This window comes from Paramisgurnus dabryanus, chromosome 11 (assembly GCF_030506205.2).
Source record: "Paramisgurnus dabryanus chromosome 11, PD_genome_1.1, whole genome shotgun sequence".
In the NCBI taxonomy this organism is placed as follows: Eukaryota; Metazoa; Chordata; class Actinopteri; order Cypriniformes; family Cobitidae; genus Paramisgurnus; species Paramisgurnus dabryanus.
In genome coordinates this window covers 21,728,835-21,753,575 of record NC_133347.1, presented here as the reverse complement: position 1 = coordinate 21,753,575, position 24,741 = coordinate 21,728,835, and the positions used below count along the sequence as shown (strand labels likewise).

Below are 24,741 nucleotides of genomic sequence, written 5' to 3'. Positions count from 1 at the left end.
AATCTCAGGATGGATCTCATCGGCTTTCTTCACTTTACTCTTTTTGATATGTCACAAAATATTTTACAAAATAATGTTTTTTGGTATTTAATTGATAATACAGTAGATATGTTAGATAAGACATGGTTGAACATAATAAATGTGATGAACTACACTTTTTTCTCTGGGCACCTGTGTGAACTTTGAGAATTGTATAAGGATATACTTGAATAATGTTCTCAACAAATGTATTTTCCATTCACAAAAAGAAAACTAATGTGACAACACTGGTATCCTGTGGGTGTCATATGAGCATGTGAGACTATGTAGATGAGATGCTTTGTTTTACTGCAGTATACATTACACAAACACTTGCATCTGTGTGAAACAATCTGTCTGTGCTGCTATATAAAATGAAAAGTAACAGAAGTCCCTCTGTTTTCTTCATAATCATCTGTCTCACAGGTGTGTATTGTCTTTTGTTGTATTGCTTGCTTAACTTAATATTGTTTGTAAAGAATGATGAACAGGTCAGACAGCCAATGAAATAAAATTCCATTGTTTAAATGAAAACTCTTTTCTTTTTTAGGTCTTATTAATGTATTTGGACTATCAGTTCAGCAAACACCTGAGATAATAAACGCATCTGAGGGCGCAAATGTGAGCATTAACTGTTACATTCAACCAGATTTAACAGGGAACAGAATAATTGTGTTGTGGTTAAAAACGAATCTAACTAACATGTACAATGAATCATATAATATATCTAAGCATCAAACATATAATGGAAATGAAACAATCATCGCAACACTTCACCTGCCTGGTGAAACTGGTGTTTATTACTGCAAAGTAACGCAAGATATACCCAGACTTACAACTGTATATGGAAATGGGACACGTGTATATATTGGTAAGCTTTACATTGGTTATATTTATTTTCTAAATATTTATGAAAAGAGAGAAACAATGCTCACAGATTTTTGTTATAACCAGCGTTTATTATTTGTTCCAGTCTTATGTCTCTGTGTTAAACATTCCTAATTTTATACAACATGTCAAACCCTAAATTTTTGAATGAATTATTCAGCAGCTGTGACAACTTCAAGTCGAAGTCCAGCAAATTCCTCTGAGGACACAGTGATGATGCCGACACTTGGGTTGGGAATTCTCTTACTGATTCTCTGCACTGCTTTGATGTTTTTCATCTTTTACAAAAGTAAGTAACACTGTGTAATATTACCATGTTTAGAGGTCTATCACAATTACTTTTTCTTTGAGTCACAAATAAACTTTTCTATTTAAAAGTAATGCAATCTAGGCTAAGAACAAATGCAATGTGAATACACTCTCAAAAAGAATAATGTTTTTTGAAATGCACTAAAATGAATCTATCTATACAAGATTATTCACAGCAATGCCATATAAGAATAAATTTTTAAAAGCACCAGTCAAAACTTTTATCCACTACTGAGAAACTTTAATGTAACAGAAAAATACTTTGTTAAATGGTCTCAACGTACAGTCTCTCAAAGAATCTCTATTTTTATGTAAAGTTATTTTATTAGAGTTGAAGTGTCCAAGTGTAACATTTGCATGTTTTTTTTAACTAGAAAACAAAATAAGTGGCTGTAGAGCAAAAGAAGCAATAGTAAGTGTCATGTCATTTACAGTATTTATACAGTATTAACCACACACAAAATGCTTGTTTTCAAGGTTGGGTAAAATCTGAAAAGAACAAACAATTAGGTTATATGTACATATGCTGGGTTGGTCTATCCCAACCTTTGATTACCCATAATATTTAGAGTGTAATGTGTTTGTTTATGTGATAAACTGATGGTTTTAAAAGTTTCTTTTTAAGAAGTTATTTTACTCACAGGACGATGCTACCACTGGATTGCCGTATGCTGTCACTCCTGAAAATCCTGTTGTTTATGCTGCAATAAACATTCAAAAAAACAGAGACAGAGTGAAAACAAAAAATGAGGTAAATGTTGCATTTTAGGAGTCCTGATATTTTTCATTTTCTAAGTGATGCTTAGTTTAAACTTTAGTTAAAAATGTATTGCCGATATTTAAGCAAGCCTTTAATTTTACACATTAATTTGCTTTATTTTGCACATGAATTCTTTTTTGTTTTTCACATAAATATAACTAGTTTCATATTTAAATAACAAGATGTAATAATTATGACTTCTTCTTGTTTAGAACTGTGAAGCTCTGGTATTTACCGCAGTGTCTTGTCCTGAAGATACAGTGACTTACTCTCAAGTCAACATAAAGAGTAAACCTAACGATGAAGGGTGATTTTTTTGTACTTTGTCTGAATGTTTTTAAAACTGTAACCTCCTTATAATTTTTTTTAAATATATATTTGTATAAATGATAATTTTTAGTTTGATTCTTTTTTTAAATTTGTCACACTTTTAGAGACAGTTCTGTCAACTTATGTTTTAGTTTGTTTAAAGCAGAAATGTCTTTATAATGCAGCAGAATTGAAATCTTTTTTTCTCATCAGTGTAGGACTTTAGATTCACCCACCCAGTCAAGAAATGACTGAACAAGAAAGTTTAAATAAATAATAGTTAAGGTGCAACCCTGTGTAATAGCAAAATTAGATATAATGCTTATCAACCCACAGCATGTATTATCCTTAAATTTACATCATCTTTCTGTTACATGCACTGACAACTAATCATAACAAATATGATATGTGACATATAAAAAGACACATCATAAATGTACATGTGTTATATGTGCAAACATTCAGCAACTTAAAGCCATGATGCTTGAACAAGCTGTTTCACTAAAATAATTATTTCATTTAATTGTCATTTATTTAATGCATGAACTAATATACAAGTTTAAATTTGTGGGGGTGATCATCTTACTTTCATAAGAGGGAATTAACAGACGTGGGTCTTTATAAAGCCAAAGGTGAGAAAATGCCAACAAAATCACAAGACACGGCACACTTTTTAAAGTTATATAACAGTTCTCAAGTGGCACTTACATTTGAAATCATTTTTATTTTTTAGATTTTTCCACTTACAATTGTTTTAAAAGAAAACCTTCAATTTTAACAGTCTATTTAGTATATTAAATTAATATTTTCTTTATTTACTTTTTTATATTTACCAGTCACTCAATAGGAACAATATTTATCGACTCTGTAAGACTTTTAAACAAAGATTTTCTACAAAACCATTTAATTCAATTCAAATGTATTTCTATCACACTTTCACAGTTTTACGCTGTAGCAAACAGGGAGTTAGTTTAGGCCCAGACATGATAGTAATTCATAAAACAGGAAATATGTCCTGTTAATATCATATAAATACTGTTGCAGCTTCCATCACATGCCTTGGCTCCAAATCAAAACCATTCAAAGACAATATGTACAGGTAAATAAAATATGTACAGGTAAATAAAACCCAATACAATACAATACAATACAACCAAATGTGTTTTAATGAACAGGTAAACCGTTTTACAACATGTACAGTGGTTCAAAAATCGGTTTCCATTAACAGTAAATCATATAAAGACATGTAGTTGAAGATTGAACGAGTTCATTTGGGTGCCAGTTCATTTGGTGATGTGTGGGATGCAGAAAAAACAAAAGCTCATGTACCTCTGACCACAGCTGCTGCTGCGGCGGCCGCTGCCATGGGTTGATACGCTGTAAGAGAAATGACTACAAAAACATTCACACGCAAAAAGAAACAAACAAGAAAAAAGATATGTTAATGAGAATCAACTGTCTGTTTTATTCATGTTGACCAAAGGTTATCATAATTCAGGTTAAGAGAGGTAACATCTGACTGTCTGGAAGTTTTGTAAGGCTTAAGTGTTTTTGTTTAAGTGATTTAAAAAATATATTTTTGACACAAGTGGGATTTTTTGTAGGATATAATTTTTTGTTTTCATTTGTGTATTTTTTTGCATTCTTTCATTTTAAAATCTGAATTTCCTGTGCTGCATTTTTGAGCAACACATTGTATTTATGTTTATATACAGTACTGTGCAAAAGTCTTAGGCCAGCAACAGACTTGTTGTTTTAGAAGTTTTAATGTCCATCCATATTTATTTTTCAATCTATTTTATTAACAAACGAACAGAAAATACAGGAAATATGTAAAAATAAAAATAAAATTCGGACTAAATGTCTTCTTAAGGCATTGTCTGTGTTTAGTGTGACCTCTCTTGGCACTAAACATATCTTGAGTGTTTTTGACCAGGATGATGTAAAAAATTAGAAATTAAGGTTTCATTTTATTTAGGTTTAAGAGATCCTGCAGTTTTCTGCTATTGCTCAAGTGAAGTGTAAGATAGAATGACAGGTTTTTATAGTACACCAGCTAATAGTGAATTGCAGAAAATGAAATAAAGATTTTCACTTGTTGTTGATTTTGGGGAAATAGATCCCAAAGATATTTACATAATATTTTCTAATATTTAATTTATAATACAGTAGATATATTGTTTAAAAATAATAAACCAATGTGACAACATAGGTCAACAGTGGTATCCTGTCTGTGGGTTTTATAAGTGCATGTGAGACTACGCAGATAATGTGCTTTGTTTCAACTGACAGTATATACATCACACAAACACCTGCTTCTGTTAATGTGTGAAACAATCTGTCTGCTGCTTAGATAAAATGACAACAAGTCCATCTGTTTACCTCATAATCATCTCTCTCACAGGTAAGTATTGCCTTTTTATTTTCCTGAACAAACTAAAATGGTGAACCTGTCAGACAGCTAATGAAATAACACTTTAATATTCTAATGAAAACTATTTTTTATTTAGGTCTTATCCATGTACTTGGACTATTTGTTCAGCAAACACCTGAGATAATAAATGCATCTGAGGGCACAAATGTTAGCATTAACTGTCACATTCAAGCAGATTCAAAAGTGGACAGAATATATGTGTTGTGGTTAAAAACTAATCTCACTGGCATGCACAGTGAAGCATATAATATATCTAAGCATCAAGTATATAATGGAAATGAGAGAATCATTGCAATATTTCACCTGAATTCAATACAGCTACATCACACTGGTGTTTATTACTGCAAAGTGTGGCAAGATGTTCCCACACTTAAAACTGTATATGGAAATGGGACACGTGTATATATTGGTGAGCTCTACAATTAAATTGTTTAATAAGCATCTGTTATTCTAAATCTTTCAAAAATAGAAAAAATAATGCTTACAGCTTTTGTAATTGCCAATGATTAAACTTTTAGTTCTAAAATGTCCAGTCCCTCAAAATGTTGAATGTGATGCTAATTTTAAACAACAATACAACTTCATCCATTACAACAGCCAGTACAACACCAGATCCACCAATCACCATTTCAAGTCCAGTTAATTCCTCTGAGGCCAAAATAATGATAGCGTCACTTTCAGTATTGGGAATTCTCCTGCTAAGCTGTGTTGCCTTTGTCTTTCACATACTTTACCAACGTAAGTAATTTTGGCAAATTTCACTTGCACTTGAATTTCTCATACTGTACACAAACCATTGTCATTTTTGTAATTGGTGTCCAGGTTTAACATTTGCACATCTTTCTTTTTTAATCTAGGACATTTCAGAAGTAATTTTAAAGCAAAATATGCTATTGTAAGTGAGTTTTATTTACACATTTATTCATAAAATTTCTGTTACAGTGAAAGGAATTGATAAGTAATATTGTGGTATTATTTTGTAAGTTATTTCACTCTCAGGTTGATGGTATGGTTGGATCACAGTATCCTGTCATTTATGAAACATCTGTTGTTTATTATACTGCATTCCAGAAATAAGCAAGCAGGTAAGCTTTGCATAATTAGACCATTTAATATTCAACTTGTTACCAAGCAAGTGTGTCAGTTTTACTTTGCACATTAATATAACCAGATGCAATAATTGTATTATGATTTATTTTCAGAACTGTGCATTTCTCGTACCAGCCACAGTGACCTGTACATTTATTTAAAAAAAAATAACAATGATTTTATGAAGATATTTTTGTAAAAAAAAAAATTACTTTTCTAATGTTTATTTTAATTGAATATAAAGATTTTTAATGTTTTGGAAGCTTTTTTCTTTTGAGTTTTCTTATCAGTGAAGGACACCCAATCATACTGAACGACACAAAAACACAGAAAATAATCTGAAACCTATACAACGACTTGTGAAAAGATGCAATCCTGCATAACAGCAAAACAATATTTAATGCTTTGAAGCCCGCATCAATTGGTTTCCTATCTGTAGTTGCATTTATTTTTGTTTATTTATCTTTTAAATGTACACTCTAAAACAGATGTGTTAAAAACAACACATGACTGTGTTATTATTGGAAGAACACATTTTGTGTTATTTTTAACACAACTTGTGTTGTCCCTTTTATTCATTTTAATACGAAGTAAAACATAAATGTGTTAAATGGCATGACACAAGCAATGTGTAAAAAATGAACACATAATTTTTTTAGAGTGTACATACCTTAGACTTTTTAGTCCATTTAAAAAGATAAAGGTGCGGTTTCTCGGACAGGGCTAGTCCCAGACTAAACTGCATGCTTGAGCTGATTTCATTTAAAAAACAAATTGCACTAACAAATCTTCACATATACCAGTACCAATGTTTTGTCTAAAGATGCACACCTGTAATGTTTTTTGTAAAGTACGTTTGTAAAAACTACTAAAATGTCCTAATATAATTAAGACCTAGTCCTGCATTTATCTAAACCCTGTCCGGGAAACTTCCCCAAAGTGGAATATACTGGAAATTACAGCCCAATAAATATAAAAATATTTTCAAACAGGGTGGATACACTAAAACAAATGCTGGGTTATTTTTGACTCAGCATTGGCTCAAAAAGGGACAAACTCTTCCAATTGGGTTGTGTCAAACCAAAATGCTGGGTTATTTTGTTTCATTTGTTTCACTGTTTAACCCTTTATGAAAATCACCCAGCATTTTTGTGTACACTTTTTAATTTTAAACAATTTATGTCAATAATTTTGTTGCTTTGTTGACAACATGCTTTTTAACTTTTTATAAAGATAAAAATATAATCTTATCATACGTGTTATACAGTATGTGCAACGCCAGTGACTTAAAATACTTTAATAACTTATAGTTGCACACATGTGTATGCATAATTGCATATGTCTGTGTTTGTGTTCATTTACTTTTATAAGAGGGAATCAACCACAGGCTATGAATGGTACCGTTTATGCAATAAAGTTCAATAAAAAAATAACAAATACTGATATTTGAAATAATTTATTTCAATTTTTGTTTATTTAAAATTTCAGAAAGGGTCAGGCTTCAAATAAGAAACATTAATACTTTCAATTTTAACATCCATCCTGATTACTTTATAAAACATGTTGTAATATTAGTGTTGTCATATTTACCTGTTGTGAATCTTCAGTTAATTGAAGCATAAGCAAATCATTACCTGACTTTGTGTTAACTTGGATATAAATTTGGTAAAAATAATGTAAATGTCTGACCATTAGGAGAAGAGGGGTTACAATTCACATTTTAAATCATCTTACTGAAGATAATAACATTCACATTTCACACTTACTCAGTAACATCATTGTTCACTTTGCCTTCTGTCAAGAAAAATACACTGAACAAAAACAAAACAAGTTCAAGTTTGTAATTACATGAAGAAAAAAAAAACATAATTTTTTAAGACACAAAGAGTATCACGTGTCTGTGTTCTTGAGTGTAAAAAACTCATCACATTGACCGATCACACAGATCTCAAAAAAAGACATTATGTACAATATTTTACACAATCGAGACTGAAACTAAGTTCTTATCGCTAACTTCATGATCAATGTAATGAATCCAGTTGCAAACAAACTAACAAAATATACATTTTGATATCCCATCATACTATATTCTTCTGTAAAAAATGTCCCTAATGATTTAGTCTTTTAAATACACTACAAAGATATGTCACAGATTATTGCTCTTGTAAGACCGTCACACTGCAAAAAAGTTTTCCTACAATTACCTACAACATGTGTATAGTGTCCTGACCAAAACAGACGAAACCTCAAACACCAGAAAGAAACAAAATATTCAGAAAGAAGCAGAACGAAGAAAATTACACTAAGATGTTATCTTGTTAAACCAAACACTTATGAAATTATTTACAGGTTTAGCTCTATATAAGAGAAACAGGGAGTTAGTTTAGATCCACATATGATAGTAATTCATAGAACAGGAAATATGTCACATGACATTAACAGTGTTGCAGCCGCCATCACATCACTTTGTGCCTGGCTCCAATTAAAAACCATTTAAAAACAAACATTTAAAAATATGAACATTAAAAGAAATCATCCATTATATCTGATTGAGACCAATTGCCACACGCTTTAAAAACTTTCCTTAAAGGGACACTCAACTTTTTTTTGAAAATATTCTCATTTTCCAGTTCCCCTAGAGTTAAACATTTGATTTTTACCTTTTTGAAATCCATTCAGCCGATCTCTGGGTCTGGCGCTAGCACTTTTAGCATAGCTTAGCATAATCCAATGAATCTGATTAGACCATTAGCATCGCTTAAAAAATAACTAAAGAGTTTCGATATTTTTCCTATTTTAAACTCAAATATTGAAAAAAATATCAAAACTATTTGGTTATTTTTTAGCGCGATGCTAATGGTCTAACCAGATTCAATGGATTATGCTAAGCTATGCTAAAAGTGCTAGCGCCCGTCCTGGAGATCAGCTGAATGGATTCCAAAACTGTAAAAATCAAATGTTTAACTCTAGGGGAGCTGGAAAATGCGCATATTTTCAAAAAAAGTTGAGTGGCCCTTTAAGATTTGGGGAAGACATAAAAACAATAATCATTATTGTAGCTGTCAATCATACATTTCAGTGGTAGCCATTAGTGAATGCTGTAGCTATCAGAGGACCCTGTAAAGAGAAAACCTTTATTTAACAGAATTGTAGATAAAGTTTACTTTCATTATTTCTAATAATTAAAGTTAAGTTAAATTTAAGATTTTTTGGACTCACCCCGAGGCTGTGACTGAATCCAGTGCTTGGTGCGGGACTGGCAGCGCTGATGTAACTACTGACTGCTGACTCCTGACTGGTCGTTCCATACAGGTCTGCCATCGGCCCGGGACTGCTGGTACCCAGAAAACCAGCTGTGCGGGAAGGAGTGGAGCCTTCAGTACAAACAAACGTCTTAAGTGAAATATGTTATGTATGGTGGTTTTAAAATCTATCGTATAAAGATATTTAGCTGAAGATTGAAGGGCACATTTGAGTGCCAGTTCATTTGGTGATGTGTGAGATGCAGAAAAAACAAAAGCTCACTTACCTCTGACCACAGCTGCTGCTGCGGCGGCCGCTGCCATGGGGTTGTACGCTGTAAGAGGAATGGCTACAAAAACATTCACATGCAAACAGAAACAAACAAGATGTGTTAATGAGCATCAACTGCTTTATTCATGCCACAGGTCATCATCATACAGGTTAAGAGAGGTAACATCTGACTGTCATGCAGGATTTCCTGGGTTGTGTTGCACAAAACATTCACATTTTCACTCGTAACCTGTTGTTAAATCACTATATGCTGTTTAAATATTGGGACAAGGTGAAATTTGGTGAGCAGGTAAAAGCTGCTTGTAAAGCTCATTGAGTAACTAACCTGTGAGCTCAGGGGGGTGGGGTGATGTCAGAAGGGGGGTCCTCTCTAAGTGGAATTCTAGAATAGAGATAAACACAAAAAGCTGTTTAAACAAACAAACACTGGCAAGCACTACAGGGCCCATGGTGGTGCAGACGTACGAGGCACCTGCTACTAACATGACGTGCAGGCCGCAAGTGCACGCAGACAGTCTTTAAACGCTTGAGATTTACAAGCAGCCATTAATGATGTGTGTATATGTGGGTTGTGTGTTTTCTTGAACGCAGTTATGACATTTTTATATTTGTAGTGCAGGGCAGATATTAATCTAGATTAATCGCATACAAAATGAAATAGATTTTTTTGCATAATATACAAGTGTGGGCTGTGTGTAATTATTATGTATATATAAATACAATCATGTATTTAATTTATATTATATATAAATTAATACAAAATTATATATATATATATATATATATATATATATATATATATATATATGAATAAAAAATGTGTCTTTAAATATACATAATAATTACACACAACACACACACATATATTACGCAAAAAAAGTTGGTTTTGTGATTTTGTATGCGATTAATCTAAATTAATCTTTGCCCAGCTCTAAATATTTGACACAAGTGGGTTTTTTCCTGCACACAAAATCTGGGAGACCTTTACAACCAATGGCCATTATCACTTACAGTTTTAAAGGTGACATAGAATGACTGAACGGGGTATTTATCCTTGTTCTGGTGATGGGACATGTAGACAGTTTGGGTCTGTAATGCCTTAGAAGCTTCCTAAAAACCTCTCTCAGATAGCTCTGTTAGGGTGGGGGATTTTAAACAAGTGGTTTTGCACCTATTTGGCTCCCCCTACTGGCTTAACTTGCAATCTCATTACTGATTGGCTGAGTTTGCTGCCAACAAAGACAAGGTAAAAATGTTTTTTTTTCATTCTCTGTCCCCTTTAAATGATGTATGTAGTCTAATGTTGGATGTTTGCCACTAAACATTTAAATAATTTGTATTCAAATCTATTCTGGTACATAAAAAAGCAATTTTCTGACTACAAAGACATTAGATGATATTCCTGGCTGTAGGAAGAAAAATTCCTAGGAAAGAGTTTATAACTAATGTATGAAAGGACCAAACATAGTATATGTATATAATGGGCTATACAATGAGCCTTACCAGGGAACTGATATGTGTATCCTGGTGTAAGACTAGCATAGCTGCGACTGGCATATGTAGCGGCCTGGAACCCTGGGTACCCTGAGAAAAACATATAACACAGATTAGACAGTAAGAAAAATATTACATGAACTCTTATCTGCTTGATAATGAATTATTATTGCATTAAAATTAGTTTAAGCATCACTTTTGTATTCAGTACAGGCCTGCAATTTTCATGCTGAACAGCAGAGGGAAGTAGAGACCACACAAGTCATCCCTGTAATGGCCTGTTAAGGGGTGCACTCTTACCCAGCATTCCAATCCCAAGCATGAAAGCATCCATTCCATATGGCATCACACGTGCACGACCCCTTGAAGAGCCTGTGGGTGACATCACTTCCTTGGGCTGTGCTTTCTTACATTCCACCTTTAAATGAATATAGAGAGGATATCAGTCAGTCATATGTATCTACTCTCAAGAGTAAATAAAAACTAAACAGTTCTCACCATCTTGTTGTTGATCTCGTGGAAATGGATCTCACAAACTTTCTCCACAACATCTTCATTCTCAAACGTCACAAATCCAAACCCTGAAGAAGATGCCATAATTCAGCCATCATTATAAATAATCACATAAGTGGCAGTATACTTTTAAATAAATGCGAAGACTTTTTAAAAAGGGAAGTTTGTTGGGAGTCTTTATCAAATATATAGTGGGCCTATATCAAATATATTAAATAAAATAGACAAAAAAGTATGAATGATTGTTGAACATATCTATACTAAATGTGATTAACTTCATCTTTGGATACTTTGCTAGGACACCTAGCAAAGTTAATCAGCATAAAACTGACATTATTAATACACTAAAGTATGATATTAAACTCTGCAGACCTGCCGGCAGGTCCAAAACTGCACCATCATTTTTTTTTATAAGTTAGAGAACAAAGTTTTCTATAAAATAAGACAATTTTTTTACTCCAAAGTATGTTAATAGATGACTCTTTTAAATTCAGGCATGCTCAATTCTGCAAAAAAATGTATTACACTGCAGAGCATATATCCCACCTCATCCTGCTAAATATTCCGTGCAACCACTCTTAAGTCTGTTATTCATGTGTCTTCTAACATAAAAATGCTAAATTATATTTGTCAATAAAAACAAATAAGAACAGAGTCTGTCTCTCTCTATGTTTCTCATCTCCCCCATCTCTCTGCCATGAAAGCCATGTAAGCTGTAATCGTTGTGCAGTAAGACCCGTGCAGGGGGTAGGGAAGGACGCTTAACCGGGTTTTAGCCTAAACCCTGATTAGCCAACACACTAATTAGTCAATCTCTCTCCTCACCTACCACTTATCTTAGAGTTCAGGATGAAGGGCTATAGAGAGGAGATTGTGGCAGATTGGACGAGGTTGAGACAGGAAGGAGAATCAGGTGTGGGGCCAAAATGACTGTAATTCAATCTCCCAGTTATTAAAAGAAAAAATGATGCGGTGAAATTTACCTCTGTGCCTGTTGGTTGTTTTGTCAAACATAAGCATTGCATCATCGACCTGTAGGCATCGAAAGAGAGAGAGAGAGAGAGAGAGAGAGAGAGAGAGAGAGAGAGAGAGAGAGAGAGAGAGAGAGAGAGAGAGAGAAATCCAATGTTATTTTGTGTATTTGGTATAATACAGTGTGTTCACATGGTTTATGGTAAAAATACACATTATTTTCCACATACTGTGCATTTTTGTAGCTCCAGATTTCACTCTCTTCATAAAACACACAGATTTGAAAAGCGCTGTGTCCCTGATTGGCCAGCTAATCTGAATAGCCTAAATACCTCTGACGTCAGATGGAAATGTGATGCTCCTTACCATGTTAAAAGGTTTGGTTGCTAACATTAGTTAACTTACAGGCTGTGAGTCAAAGTTTGACATAATTATGATAATGTCGGTCTTTTCTACATCACCAATTCCAGGAAGTAAACTGCTGCCTACAATCCGTGTGTTTGTTGTAGTCCAAGAAAAGAGATTTACGTTGGAGACGATAACTCATTTACTTTGGGTTTTGTACCTTTTGCATATCATTAAAATTAATTACACTAATACACACCTACACACCAAAGGATATGTAAAAACATGAATTGGAAAATAGGTGCTCTTTAAATGCATACATTGGGTCTTTAGAGACCCAAGGGATATCATTAGTGAATCATTTTGATCTTCTATATTTTTTAGAATCTGTTTGATGACAAATAAAATGTTATGACTTATCTGATCATTTTGTAATTGCTAATGAAGTATTCGTAAACTTTTTAATAATGAGGAATTTTTTAACATAATTGTACCGTAAAGCACTAATAAAGAAGCTTGCGCATTCTGTACACTGTAGGCAAAACAGGACACTCATGCACATTAAGATCATTTTTTTCCTTGAGTATGTTGAACATAAGACAATTTTTGCAGTATTAATACATTTTTTTATGATTTAATCAAGTATATAAGATTATAATATAAAAAATTATCCTATTTTGATCGTTCTTTCAAAACTCAGTGTGGCTGGACATATGTGACACATGTGTTTGGTATTATAGGGAAAGACATCCTTTTTTAGAGGGCATCACTTTGGTAAATATCCTTTTTAGTTAGTTGACGAAAGTGTACAGTATATCCACTAAAGTTGAATTCAGTCAACTTTAAGGAAGGCTTCAAAGCCTTTTCAGACGTCTTAAAGCCACAAAACTCTCATTTTGACTTCATGAGATCTTTAAAGGTCAGATCCGATAGAAACAGACCCTTAGGGTAACAACTTCATATTTTGTTTTATTAAACAATACTAAATTGATTATACCAAATATAATGGATTTTTCTGAGTAAAAATATGTATGTATCTGTCTTGTGTGTGTGTGTGAGTGTGTGTGTGTGTGTGTGTGTGTGTGTGTGTGTGTGTGTGTGTGTGTGTGTGTGTGTGTGTGTGTGTGTGTGTGTGTGTGTGTGTGTGTGTGTGTGTGTGTGTGTGTGTGTGTGTGTGTGTGTGTGTGTGTGTGTGTGTGTGTGTGTGTGTGTGTGTGTGTGTGCATGAGTGTCTCAGAAATGTGCGTCACAGCGAGTACACTGACAGACATCTCTAAACAGCTTAAACTTAAAGGTTAAAGGTGAAGGTCAAACTCAGAGGTCCGTGTGTGAGAAAGAAATCTTACTTCCAGAATATGAAACATCCATTCAGAACAGACAAAACTAAAAGACAATTTTATTCTATCATCTTTCTATATCCTTTACAACATCTGTGTAGTAGGGATTTTAGATTTTAGTAAACACCTATCAGATTTAATTTTAGAGGCATTTGGTTGTTTTCTTTGATGTACCAGTTCTATTTATCTAAACCTTTCTATTACCTACTATTAACTAGTGTATTGTGCAAACAAGTAATTGAAAATGACTAAATCCATCTCAACAGTATAGTCATTCTCTCTGTTTTCTCTCTTTTTCTCTCTCTCCATCCCTTGTTCAAACCAGGCCAACATACAAAGTGCCCAGTGAGGCAAACTAATCTGCAACTTCCCCGGGTGGCTGAAACTATCATCTCTCTCTTTCTCTCTATCTGCATTCCAAACTCAAGTATGGCTCAAGAATGTCGAAATCTTTTCAACCAAAGTTTTAAACCCAAATCACTAACAAATTTGTGAGATGCTCACATTTACAAGACACATATTTATCATTTAATCACTTTTTGGATAGTATTTTTCTATTAGTTTAGTTATGAAGATTCAACCCCCCTTAACACACACACACACACACACACACATGGTCTCTGCTTCTTTTTCTCTCCTACACACACACCCCAAACACAAAACCCTTTGCCCGCTAAATTACTTGGGGACAATGGATGGGTAGGGTCACCGTGGTAACAGGCCAGGAGGGGGGCTGAGGGCAGGAGCAGCTGTTCCATCAGATTAATTCAAATTCAAGTAATCTCCCCCACCTTCCCCAGCAAACAAAACTCAGCCCTTCAAACTCTCAAACTCTTAAACTCTCTCCCCTAGCATCTCTTGCGTCCTCTTTCACGCTTCTCTTTAATTTCACTCCGTATTATTCATTTCTTTCTTCTAAATCTACATCGCTTTGTTCTAACATCACTGTTATCATCATGCTGTGCTATAACACCCTCAATTGTTTGACTGAAAAGACAGCTTACCTTTCCGAACTGGTCAAAGTACTGCTTTACATCTTCAATAGTGGTGTTCACTGACAGACCGCCAACAAATATTTTCTTTGTCCGTGTCACCAACTGAAAAACGAGACGGGGTGAAAACTATAAGCTGGATGTTATCAACAAAAAGAGTCTTACATGTGTGTGTATACACAAACCTTAGGCTGGGCTCGTCGCGGGAAGGCGACTTTCGGGTCAATCTAGAGGAGAGGTTGAGAGGAAAAGGTCTAGTTTAGAAACTGTAGAAAGAGGAACACGGGCACCAGCGCACCCAGGAGTGTACATGAGAACATCCGTGAGTTCTCTGAAGGAACCTTGACATCTTCATGGTTCTGCTCACATCCCATCTGCTCTGGTTTCAGTTGGTGTCATAGGCACTGACTGCATCCTCTATTAACATTGATGGTACATTCATATATGCAAAGAGGTCGGAAAAAGACAAGAGTGTCAAGAAATGATGTAAAGGGAGAGCGACGGTGAATATTCTACCATAGGAAAACACAGAGAGAGAGAAATGGGGGGTTGAAAAGTTTACAGGTTTCTAAGTGGAAATCGAAAAGTTGGACTAGACAAAAGAGGCTGTCATAGCCATCTGTGTGTACTGGACAAGAGAAGGGTCAGCTTTCCTGTAAACATCACTAAGTGGCAAGAAAAACACTCAGAAACACCACAACCATGTTTCGTTTGAAGGAAAAACGGATGAAAAGGAGAAAGCAAGGAAAGAAGAGCATCCTTGACCCACACACTCTTTTGACAGTCAAGCAAAAATATTTTGTTTGTTTGTGTTTGTTTGTTTTTGCATGTAAATCTTTCTTTCCTTTATTGTTTTTGTTTTATAGCACATATTTATGTTTTTTTTGTTTTGTATTTATTTTACTTTTGTTTAATAGTTTTATTATTGTTTAATGGTGACTGTTAAGAGATCTCACAATGAGCTGTACAACACTGATACAATCCAGCTCCTAAAAAGTCAAATAACTATGATCACAAATAAGTGTATTGAAATAAACTACCAGATATCGGTACATTGTAATTGGAGTAAACACATTTTGTTTATGCATGCGCATAATATCAATCGTTCAGCACCCACTGAGGATGCAGTTGACATACACTCTTAAAAATGAAGGTGCGTCACAGCAATGCCATAGAAGAACCATTTTTGCTTTCTTAAACAAACATTTCTTGCAGTTTTTAAAACCTTTATTCACTACAAAGAACCGTTAGCGAAACAGAAAGTTAAAGGGATGGTTCACCAAAAACAAACAAAACATTTTAAATTATTTACTCACCCTCAGGTTGTTTCAAACCTTTATAATTTTTTTTTGTTCTGCTGAATACAAAGAAGAAGAATGTATATAACCAAGCAGCTCTGGGGCACCATTGAGTTCCATAAGAGAAGAAAATAATACTGTGGAAGTGAATGGTGCCCCAGATCTGTTCGGTTATTAAAATTTTTCAAAATTAGGGATGCTACAATCAGTGTTGGGGAAAGTTACTTTTAAAAGTAATGCATTACAATATTAAGTTACTCCCCCAAAAAAGTAACTTATTGCGTTACTTAGTTACTTTTCATGGAAAGTTATGCTTACGTTACTTTTAAGTTACTTTTGCATTACTTTTTCTTATTTGGCTTAGGCTTGATCTCTTTTAGGCCTAACAGGTGTTTTTATGATCACATAAATGTCAAGCTCTGGCTTCTGACTCAAACCGTTCCCGCTCAGCCGCACAGAGGGCGTAATTCTACTTTAATATGTTCAGTTTAATTCAGTATTTCATTTTTAAATTGAATTAATTAAATAGAAAATTATCTTGCGTTACTTTTTTTGAAAAGTAACTTATGTGTACATTTATAAAGTAATGCGTTACTTTACTCGTTACTTTACGGAAAAGTAATATTATTACGTAATGCGCATTACTTGTTATGCGTTACCCCCAACACTGGCTCCAATCGATCGACCGATGATGCTTGTTATGCTTATCAATGAAATACAGTTAAATGCCGCTACATCCAAAAGCCAGAGGGCGCTCTCGTGCAGAAACTCAATATGCGCTATAGACGAAGAACCAGACACACGCAGCTCCAGGAAATGGCTTATAGATATAATTTTATTACTGTTTATCAAACCTTTTCAGGTATTTTATGATAATAATAAATATGTATAATGATTATGTTTGATGAGTGTTACTTTTTCAAATGCATGTTATAAACGACTCAAACTAAAAGTGATTTCAGATCGATAAGGACTTATTGATCAAAAGCCGTAGCACACGAAATAGCTGTGAATAATATTGACTGTGTGATTCAGAATAGTTATCGGCCACATATTATTAGTATAATTGGCATTTATCGGAGCATCCCTATTCAAAATATCTTAATTTGTGTTCAGCAAAACAAAAACATTTATACATGTTTGTAAATTATCACAGAATTGTAGTTTTTTGGTGAACTATCCCTTTAAAGGTTCTTTATGGAAGCGTTCAGTCAAAAATGGTATTTCTACGGCATCGCGTAGCAAGAGTGTTTTAAATTACAGATACTCAAGACCTCTATATTAGTCTATATACATTTCTAGTCCAGCTATATTTACCAAAGACTAATCTACATCATGCTGTACTGAGGTTAAATTCTAGAAGACAGTAAAGAATAGGCAGTACAGCTCTAGCAGTCATAATGATTAGTCTGTCCGACAGAGGGTTTCGAATAGAGCTACGCTAATGAGCTAGAACCTCAGAGATTAACTACAGCAGTTCACCAGAGTCGCCCATTTATTCTCATACAAACTCAATCTAAGAGAGTTTCATTGTAAGATCTAGAGAGTAAAATGAAGAGGCTAAGCTAATCTGAACAGAGATCTGATGCAGAAGCTACGGTTTAAGTCTATTATTTCTAGACTATACTGATAGTCACCTCTGGTCCACAACATTGCTGAGACGCCACCACTCCTGTGCACATCAAAAACAAACAGACACACACACACAAACAAAATCAACATACAGCCACCGACGCACATGACAGGAAAGCTGAGGATAAAATGTGTGGTGACACAAAACAAGATTACGGTCAGTGTTTATTTCGGCTGTACAGATGAAGAGACGCTGAAAGTAATGGAATCAGGAGAGGTGTAACACTTAAAAAATAAGTCGTTAAAATTATGTCACTGGGGCAGTACCCCTTTAAAAAGGTCCTAATATGTACCATTAAGTACCAGTATGTACCTCTGAAGTACTAATATGAACTCTAGGTGAAAAAAAATACTTTTTGAAAGGGTACAACCCCAGTGAAAGCTGGGGTATACATTTTGACCATATTTTCTGACAGTGTACCATAGATATTCACATAAGTGTGAATCAGTACATTGTAAAAAGTAAAAGTTTGATCAATTAAAAAAATGTTACGTTTAAAAAAAAAAATTCTCACTAAGTGAAACATTTATATACTTTTAATAGTGTACTCGATTCTTAAACTTTAAAAGAAACTTTTTTTTTGAACAGTGTTAACCTTTGTTTGCTCAAAATTTGGGTTCCAGAGCTTTATGTTTTATATATTATATGTAGTGCTGGGCAAAGATTAATCACAATTGATCGCATAAAAAATAACAGCAATTTTTTTGCACAATACATGTGTGTACTGTGTGTAATTATTATGTATATTTTAACCACACACCCATACATATATTCATTTAAAAAAATATATCATTTTTTATTTTATTTATAAGTAATATATATATAATATATATATATATATATATATATATATATATATATATATATATATATATTACATATAAATAAAATAAAAAAAATTATATATAAATAAATATATGAATATATATATGATATATGAATTATTTATTATTTATTATATATTACATATAAATAAAATAAAAAAATGATATAATTACATACATATCATGTTACATACATGATATACACGCAGCACACACTCATATATTATGCCAACAATCTCTTTTATTTTGTATGCGATTAATCGCGATTAATCTTTGCCCAGCACTAATGGCATTCACAGTAAGGGTGTTTTTAAAAACTTGCCAATATTTCTCTATGGGTCTAAAAATATTTAATTTAGTTTTCTTTTTTTGGGGGGAAAACAAACACATAAACACAAAGTTATTTTCTCTACCACCAAAAGTATTAAATACATTTTAAGAATACTCGCATGATCACTGAAACATACCAGTGATCCTATACTGTAGCTCAGTTAGTAGACACATTGCGTTAAAAATGCAAAGGTCACGGGTTTTATCCCAGGGAACAAAAGATTTATAAATTGAACGTTACTTTGAATAAAAGTGTCTGCCAAATTCATAAATGTAAATGCAATAACAGAAAGGTGTATTGCAGTTTGTTATCTATGCTTTTGACACTGTCGACAACTTTTGTACATAAATCCAATAAACAAACGGGTGTAAAACGAAAGATGCATATTATAATATGCGTCTTTAAGCTGTCAAATCCCTCTCAAAACTATTTTTTAGTTGATGAACTTAACAAATCAGGTCAATCCTTCTGGTTCGATCGCTGGAACCCTGTTAGCAGTGTGTATCAATCAAATACAAACAAACAACCAGACACACAACCTCAAACAAGGATCTCACTGTCCACCCGAACAAAAATTGTGATTTTTACGTGTTGCTCCTAACATTTCCGTTTCTCCGGCATCCCCTCCTCCACCAACCCGGCGCTGAGTTTGTTAAGCTAATCTCCAGTTTAAAGTCGGCCCAGGCGAGCAGCCATAAGGCACCTTCACAGGGGCGCAGTCATAGAGGTACAGCAGGACAAAGACCTTCATGTTCCCCTGACTCTCTCTCAAGGGGGAGGCACTTAGAAAACAGCACAGCAGACCGGCTGTGGCAGACTGGAGCTTAGGGACACATTCAAAATGTTCACTTTAGTTGTAATGTTGGATTGATTTATTTTCCAGTCCTACTTTTGACTTTGTTTTATTACAGCAACAATGACTCGATAGGGTTTTAATGGGGAACGTTGAATAGTACAGTAAGAGATGTTTCACCGAGGTCCTCTACCTGTTGCCCAATGGTGCACGGTTGTTTTTCACTCCTAAATGAGAAACTAGTTCAAACTCGAGAGAGATGCAGGGTGAATAGAGAGAGATGAGAAAGTTTTTTTCTCTTCTTCTTTAGGCCTCACCCCTCCCACCCCACTGACCCCCTGGGGGGTGACTCCACCATCACCATGGCAACCAACGGGCACCATTGTCCCAGGACCCGCCTGCTCAGAACACTGACAAAAAGACTCTCGCAAACAGATGCACCATAACACCCGAAACCACTCGGCAAAGTTTCACATTTTTTTTAACTCTTACTGACTCTTACAGTTTTGATGCAGAATATTGCATATAAATCACCTATTATTTGACTAATGTCATTAACCTGACACAGTTTTTTCTTTTTATGTTTGCTTTTTTAAAAAAACAAACAAACAAACAAGATAAAATATTTAGCATTTACTATAGTAAACCCCACTAAGTTTTCACACCATGTTAATGTATACTATGTGTAATGTTTAAAATCACTATAGTAATTGAATTTTAGTACAGTTTATTATAGTAAGTAAAGCATACTACAGTATTTTTCGTGTAGGCCAATTGATCTCATCAAAATGAGTACATTTATTATGTACGAAGTACGAAGAAAGTTTCATTAAGAGACAATTTAAATTCCTCATGAGTCTAATGTGTTTGGTGAGCACTGTTGAAACAAGGAATCACAAAGGCTTTCCAGCAACTCCCAGCATACCCTGCTCGGGTCCCCAGTTACCATAGTGATTGACACGGAGTAGGAATGCTTCCCTGACAACCTCATTGAGAAAAGAAGAGGCAGAGATGTGAAGTTTCTCTCTCGCTTTCTCCGTGTCCTCTAAAATTGTTTGACAGAAACGCAAACTGAACAAGCATGAACCCCTTACGTTCATACACAGCATCTGCGGCATCGATAAACGATTACCGGACAGCCACCATATCCAAGCACTTTACTATTGAACAGCTTGCATGAATAAACTAATAATAACTGAATATAATCAGCAACCCTTTTGTCTAACCGAAACAACTGAACACGTACAGGTGACGGTTAGCAGACCGAATGACATGAACACTCACAGTTTTTGAGTCCAGCTCGTGCCGGGTCTGGGCCAAAACTTTGTCTACGCCGGCTTGGTCCATGAACGTGACAAATCCGAAACCCCTAGGCAAAAGAGAGATCAAAATTACAACACCTCCACCCATTCTGCGTATACTGACAATACAGCCATTAATAAGAGCCTTTGTAAAGGCTTTGTATGTTTGCTGTGGCTTCCCAGTCAGGTTGGTTGTTCCCTTACCTCGAGCGCTTTGTAACTGGATCCCTCATCACCATGCTCTCCTTCACCTCACCGAACTTACAGAAGTAGTCTTTCAAACCCTCTGAGAAAGGAGGACAATGATAATTATTCAGTATCGAGAAGCTTAAAGAGTGTAAAACCAGAGATTATTTCTCGATGACACCGATATTAAATGGATGACATCAACAACAAATAGATGATGTCAACAAAAGAGATGACCTAAGATGAAGAGTGAGATCATCACTTTTTTTTGTGGTATATAAAATACTTATTACAGGTCACAGTCCATATAGATCTATTATTTAAATACATACTAATCTAATGTTGAGTACAATTATACATTTTCCATGTATTACCTTTCCAGTTAAAGGCTAACATATGATAGAAAGTTTGTAAGGATTTGTAAAGATTATGAACCTAAATGGAAATGTGAATCTATAAAAATGTCAACAACATACTACCTGGCAGAATCATATGACAGGAAGACTATTAAAAGTCTTCATTTTGAACAATACATTGGCGTAATTCAAAACAACAATGTGCCCTACATACTAAGCACAACCTACATCCAGCATGACAGCAGTTGGTGAAACTTAGCTCCATTCACTTAACTAAACCTGTTGTATAGCCTTTGTATAAAGAATCAAGCCAAATTACACAGCAACCAACTGGACTTTTTCTATATGACTACTTGTTTTTGTTTTTATGAGAGGGTTTTAGAGAAACCATTTGATTGGGAAATATTTGCATTAAGTAAATGACAAGTTTGGAGCCTTTGGTTTATATTAATACACTTAATCCAACATGAAAAATACTGTATATTCACAGTAGTATACTATAGTGATTATTACTACAGACAGACCCTGTTAATGCATACTATAGTATTCTGTATAGTATACATATTAAATGAATAAACTGTAGTTAATACTGTAGTATACTTATTAACTGTGGTATAGTTCAAAACACTATAGTGAAGTAGTACATTTACTATTTTAAATACTGAAGTATGTACTTTTTCATGTGGGATTAGTAACGCTACTTATTTGAGGATCTTACTGAAACAGTGCTTATTCTTGACCTGACATTTGGAGAAACTACTGTAAAGTGTAACTCACCTTGAGTAGTTTGCCAACTCAGACCACCTATGAACATTTTGCTGTTGAAAACAAGACAAACGAGAGATCAACAAGTGCGTTTGCATATAAATAACAGACATTTAAGAGTCATCAGGATCTCCAGACATTCAGATAACGGCAGTGATTCTCAAAGGTGCGATGCACACCCACAAACACGCTGTAGGTACTTCTTTGTTAAGTTACTTTACGTTTGAATCGTCTGTTACGCTTTTATATACGAGTTCTGAGATGGGATGAAGAGAGTGAATGAGTTTTACCAGGGATCGTGCGGTGAGTCCGGTGAGGACAGGTTACTCTGACTGCCTTCCGACTCCATTGCGCGCCTGTGTGTCCCGTCCGAGTATGGTGTGAGAAAGGAGGCAGAAAGTGTGGAGAGGGGGATTGGCATGGGGTGAGTTTGAGCTCAAAGCCCAAAGACTCCACCTCTCTCTTGGTCCAGTCCCGGCGTGAAACACACGACCGCTTGAGAACTGACCGGGAGTCAGTCGATTGCCCTCTTCTTCCGTATCGTGACGATCAGATCGACACTGATTTATTGGGGTCACGTTAATAGTTTGATTTAGCAAATATCAGGATGTATTTATAAGTGATGGCGAGTGATATGAAACGAGTGCTTTATCAGTTATATTTTTCTCACCTGTTGATGAAACTGCGAATCACGTTCTTCCTTTTGTGAAACAGAAAGGTTCTTTGAATGTTAAAGGAGCCATTTCACAAGACTTTTTTAAGATGTAAAATAAATCTTTAGTATCCCCAGAGTGCGTATGTGAAGTTTAAGCTCAAAATACCCCACAGATAATTTATTATAGCATTTTAAAATTGGCATTTTGTAGGTGTGAGCAAAAATGAGCCGTTTTTGGGTGTGTCCTTTAAAATGCAAATGAGCTGATCTCTGTACTAAATGGCAGTGCCCTGGTTGGATAGTGCAGATTAAGGGGCGGTATTATCCCCTTCTGACTTCACAAGGGGAGCCAAATTTCAATGACCTATATATGTTTGCAGAGAATAATTTATAAAAAATAAGTTACCAGGTTGATTTTTATCAAAATTTCTATGTTGATAGAAGCACTAGGGACCCAATTGTAGCACTTAAACATGAAAAAAAGTGAGATTTTCATGATATGTCCCCCTTAAAGGTTACATCTTTATTTATAAGAGTGTATGAAACTCTTTTTTTAAGTTGTCCTTTATTCCAATGTTTCCCACTTTTTTTACTTCAAGCTCCCCCATTGTCCACTACCATATTTATATACGTACACATATGTACTCTGGGGACACCAATGATTTGTTTTACATCTTAAAAATGTCTTGTGAACTGTCCCCTTTAAAGGCCCACTCCCCACACTCAATAAAACATTTTACGGCTAAAATGCTGGGTTGTTTTAACCCATGTTTGGGTAAAATATGAGAAACCCAACCACTAGTTTAAATTAACCAAGAACATACACATCTGAAACAACCATGGTTTGAAACAACATAACTTTTTTTAGGTTAGAGCTTGGCATAACATGAAATATTTACATATTAAATATAACAAAGCAGTAAGAAATATTGTGATTTTAAGCTGTTTTAGTCTATTTTAAAGGGATAGTTCATCAAAAATGTAAATAATTTGCTCTTGCAGCTGTTTGCCAGTAACTTATTATAGATTTAAATTAATTTTATTTATTATCAAAAGTTTGTTCAATGAACATTAAACATTGTCTTTGTCTTTACAGAATAAAAACATAAAATAACAGCCTCATGCAATGCATTCTGGGAACCCGAAATCCTCATCAACCTTTTCTGTTTATTTCCTTCAGATATTGGTTCACAGAATGCTTTGCATGAGGCTGTTTTAATTTTATTTTTTAATGATAAAGACTTGTTATTGTTTAATGATTATTTAACTTTGAACAAACTTTTGTTAGTAAATAACATACATTTAAATCTACAGTAAGTTACTGTCAAGCTGGCAATAATACTGTAATTTCTACAGAAATTTTTAACCATGTACCCACTGACTTTCATAGTAGGAAAATACACAGGGAAGTCAATGGATATTGTCAACTGTGTGTTTACCATCATTTATCAAAATATATATTTTTCATGTGTCCAACAGAACTCATACAACATGAGGGTGAGTAAATGATTTTCATTTTTGGGTGAACTGTCCCTTTAACGCTAGTTTTGTCTTGTTTCATATAATTTCAATTCATCTTGAGGCCCCTTTGGAAGTTTGTCGTGT

The 24,741-nt window shown here is 34.4% G+C and overlaps 1 protein-coding gene and 1 long non-coding RNA gene across 4 annotated transcripts; one reads left to right on the top strand and one right to left on the bottom strand.

Annotated features, from left to right (window-relative positions):
* The first annotated feature begins 1,115 nt into the window (after nt 1-1,115).
* LOC135730169 (uncharacterized) lies at nt 1,116-2,319 on the top strand. Its single transcript, XR_010525917.1, has 4 exons — nt 1,116-1,195; nt 1,590-1,627; nt 1,859-1,966; nt 2,188-2,319. It is a non-coding gene; the product is annotated as an uncharacterized lncRNA (long non-coding RNA).
* A 6,488-nt stretch (nt 2,320-8,807) lies between these two features.
* On the bottom strand, nt 8,808-22,917 carry msi1b (musashi RNA binding protein 1b). 3 transcript variants are annotated; one of them, XM_065260125.2, is made up of 14 exons: nt 22,772-22,917; nt 22,494-22,534; nt 21,379-21,460; nt 21,158-21,242; nt 15,180-15,221; nt 15,007-15,099; nt 12,332-12,380; nt 11,334-11,416; nt 11,136-11,253; nt 10,845-10,925; nt 9,667-9,723; nt 9,337-9,399; nt 9,027-9,160; nt 8,808-8,924 (listed from the first exon to the last, which is right to left on the bottom strand). In XM_065260125.2, the coding sequence occupies exons 1-14, from the start codon at nt 22,900-22,902 to the stop codon at nt 8,883-8,885; spliced, it is 1,101 nt and encodes a 366-aa protein (XP_065116197.1). In that variant the 5' UTR covers nt 22,903-22,917; the 3' UTR covers nt 8,808-8,882. The 3 variants fall into 3 exon arrangements, with proteins under 3 accessions (XP_065116197.1, XP_065116196.1, XP_065116198.1); XM_065260124.2 differs by having other exon boundaries at nt 9,027-9,181; nt 22,772-22,916; XM_065260126.2 differs by lacking the exons at nt 21,158-21,242; nt 21,379-21,460; nt 22,494-22,534; nt 22,772-22,917 and adding exons at nt 17,930-17,964; nt 19,669-20,173 and having other exon boundaries at nt 9,027-9,181.
* Nucleotides 22,918-24,741: the final 1,824 nt, after the last annotated feature.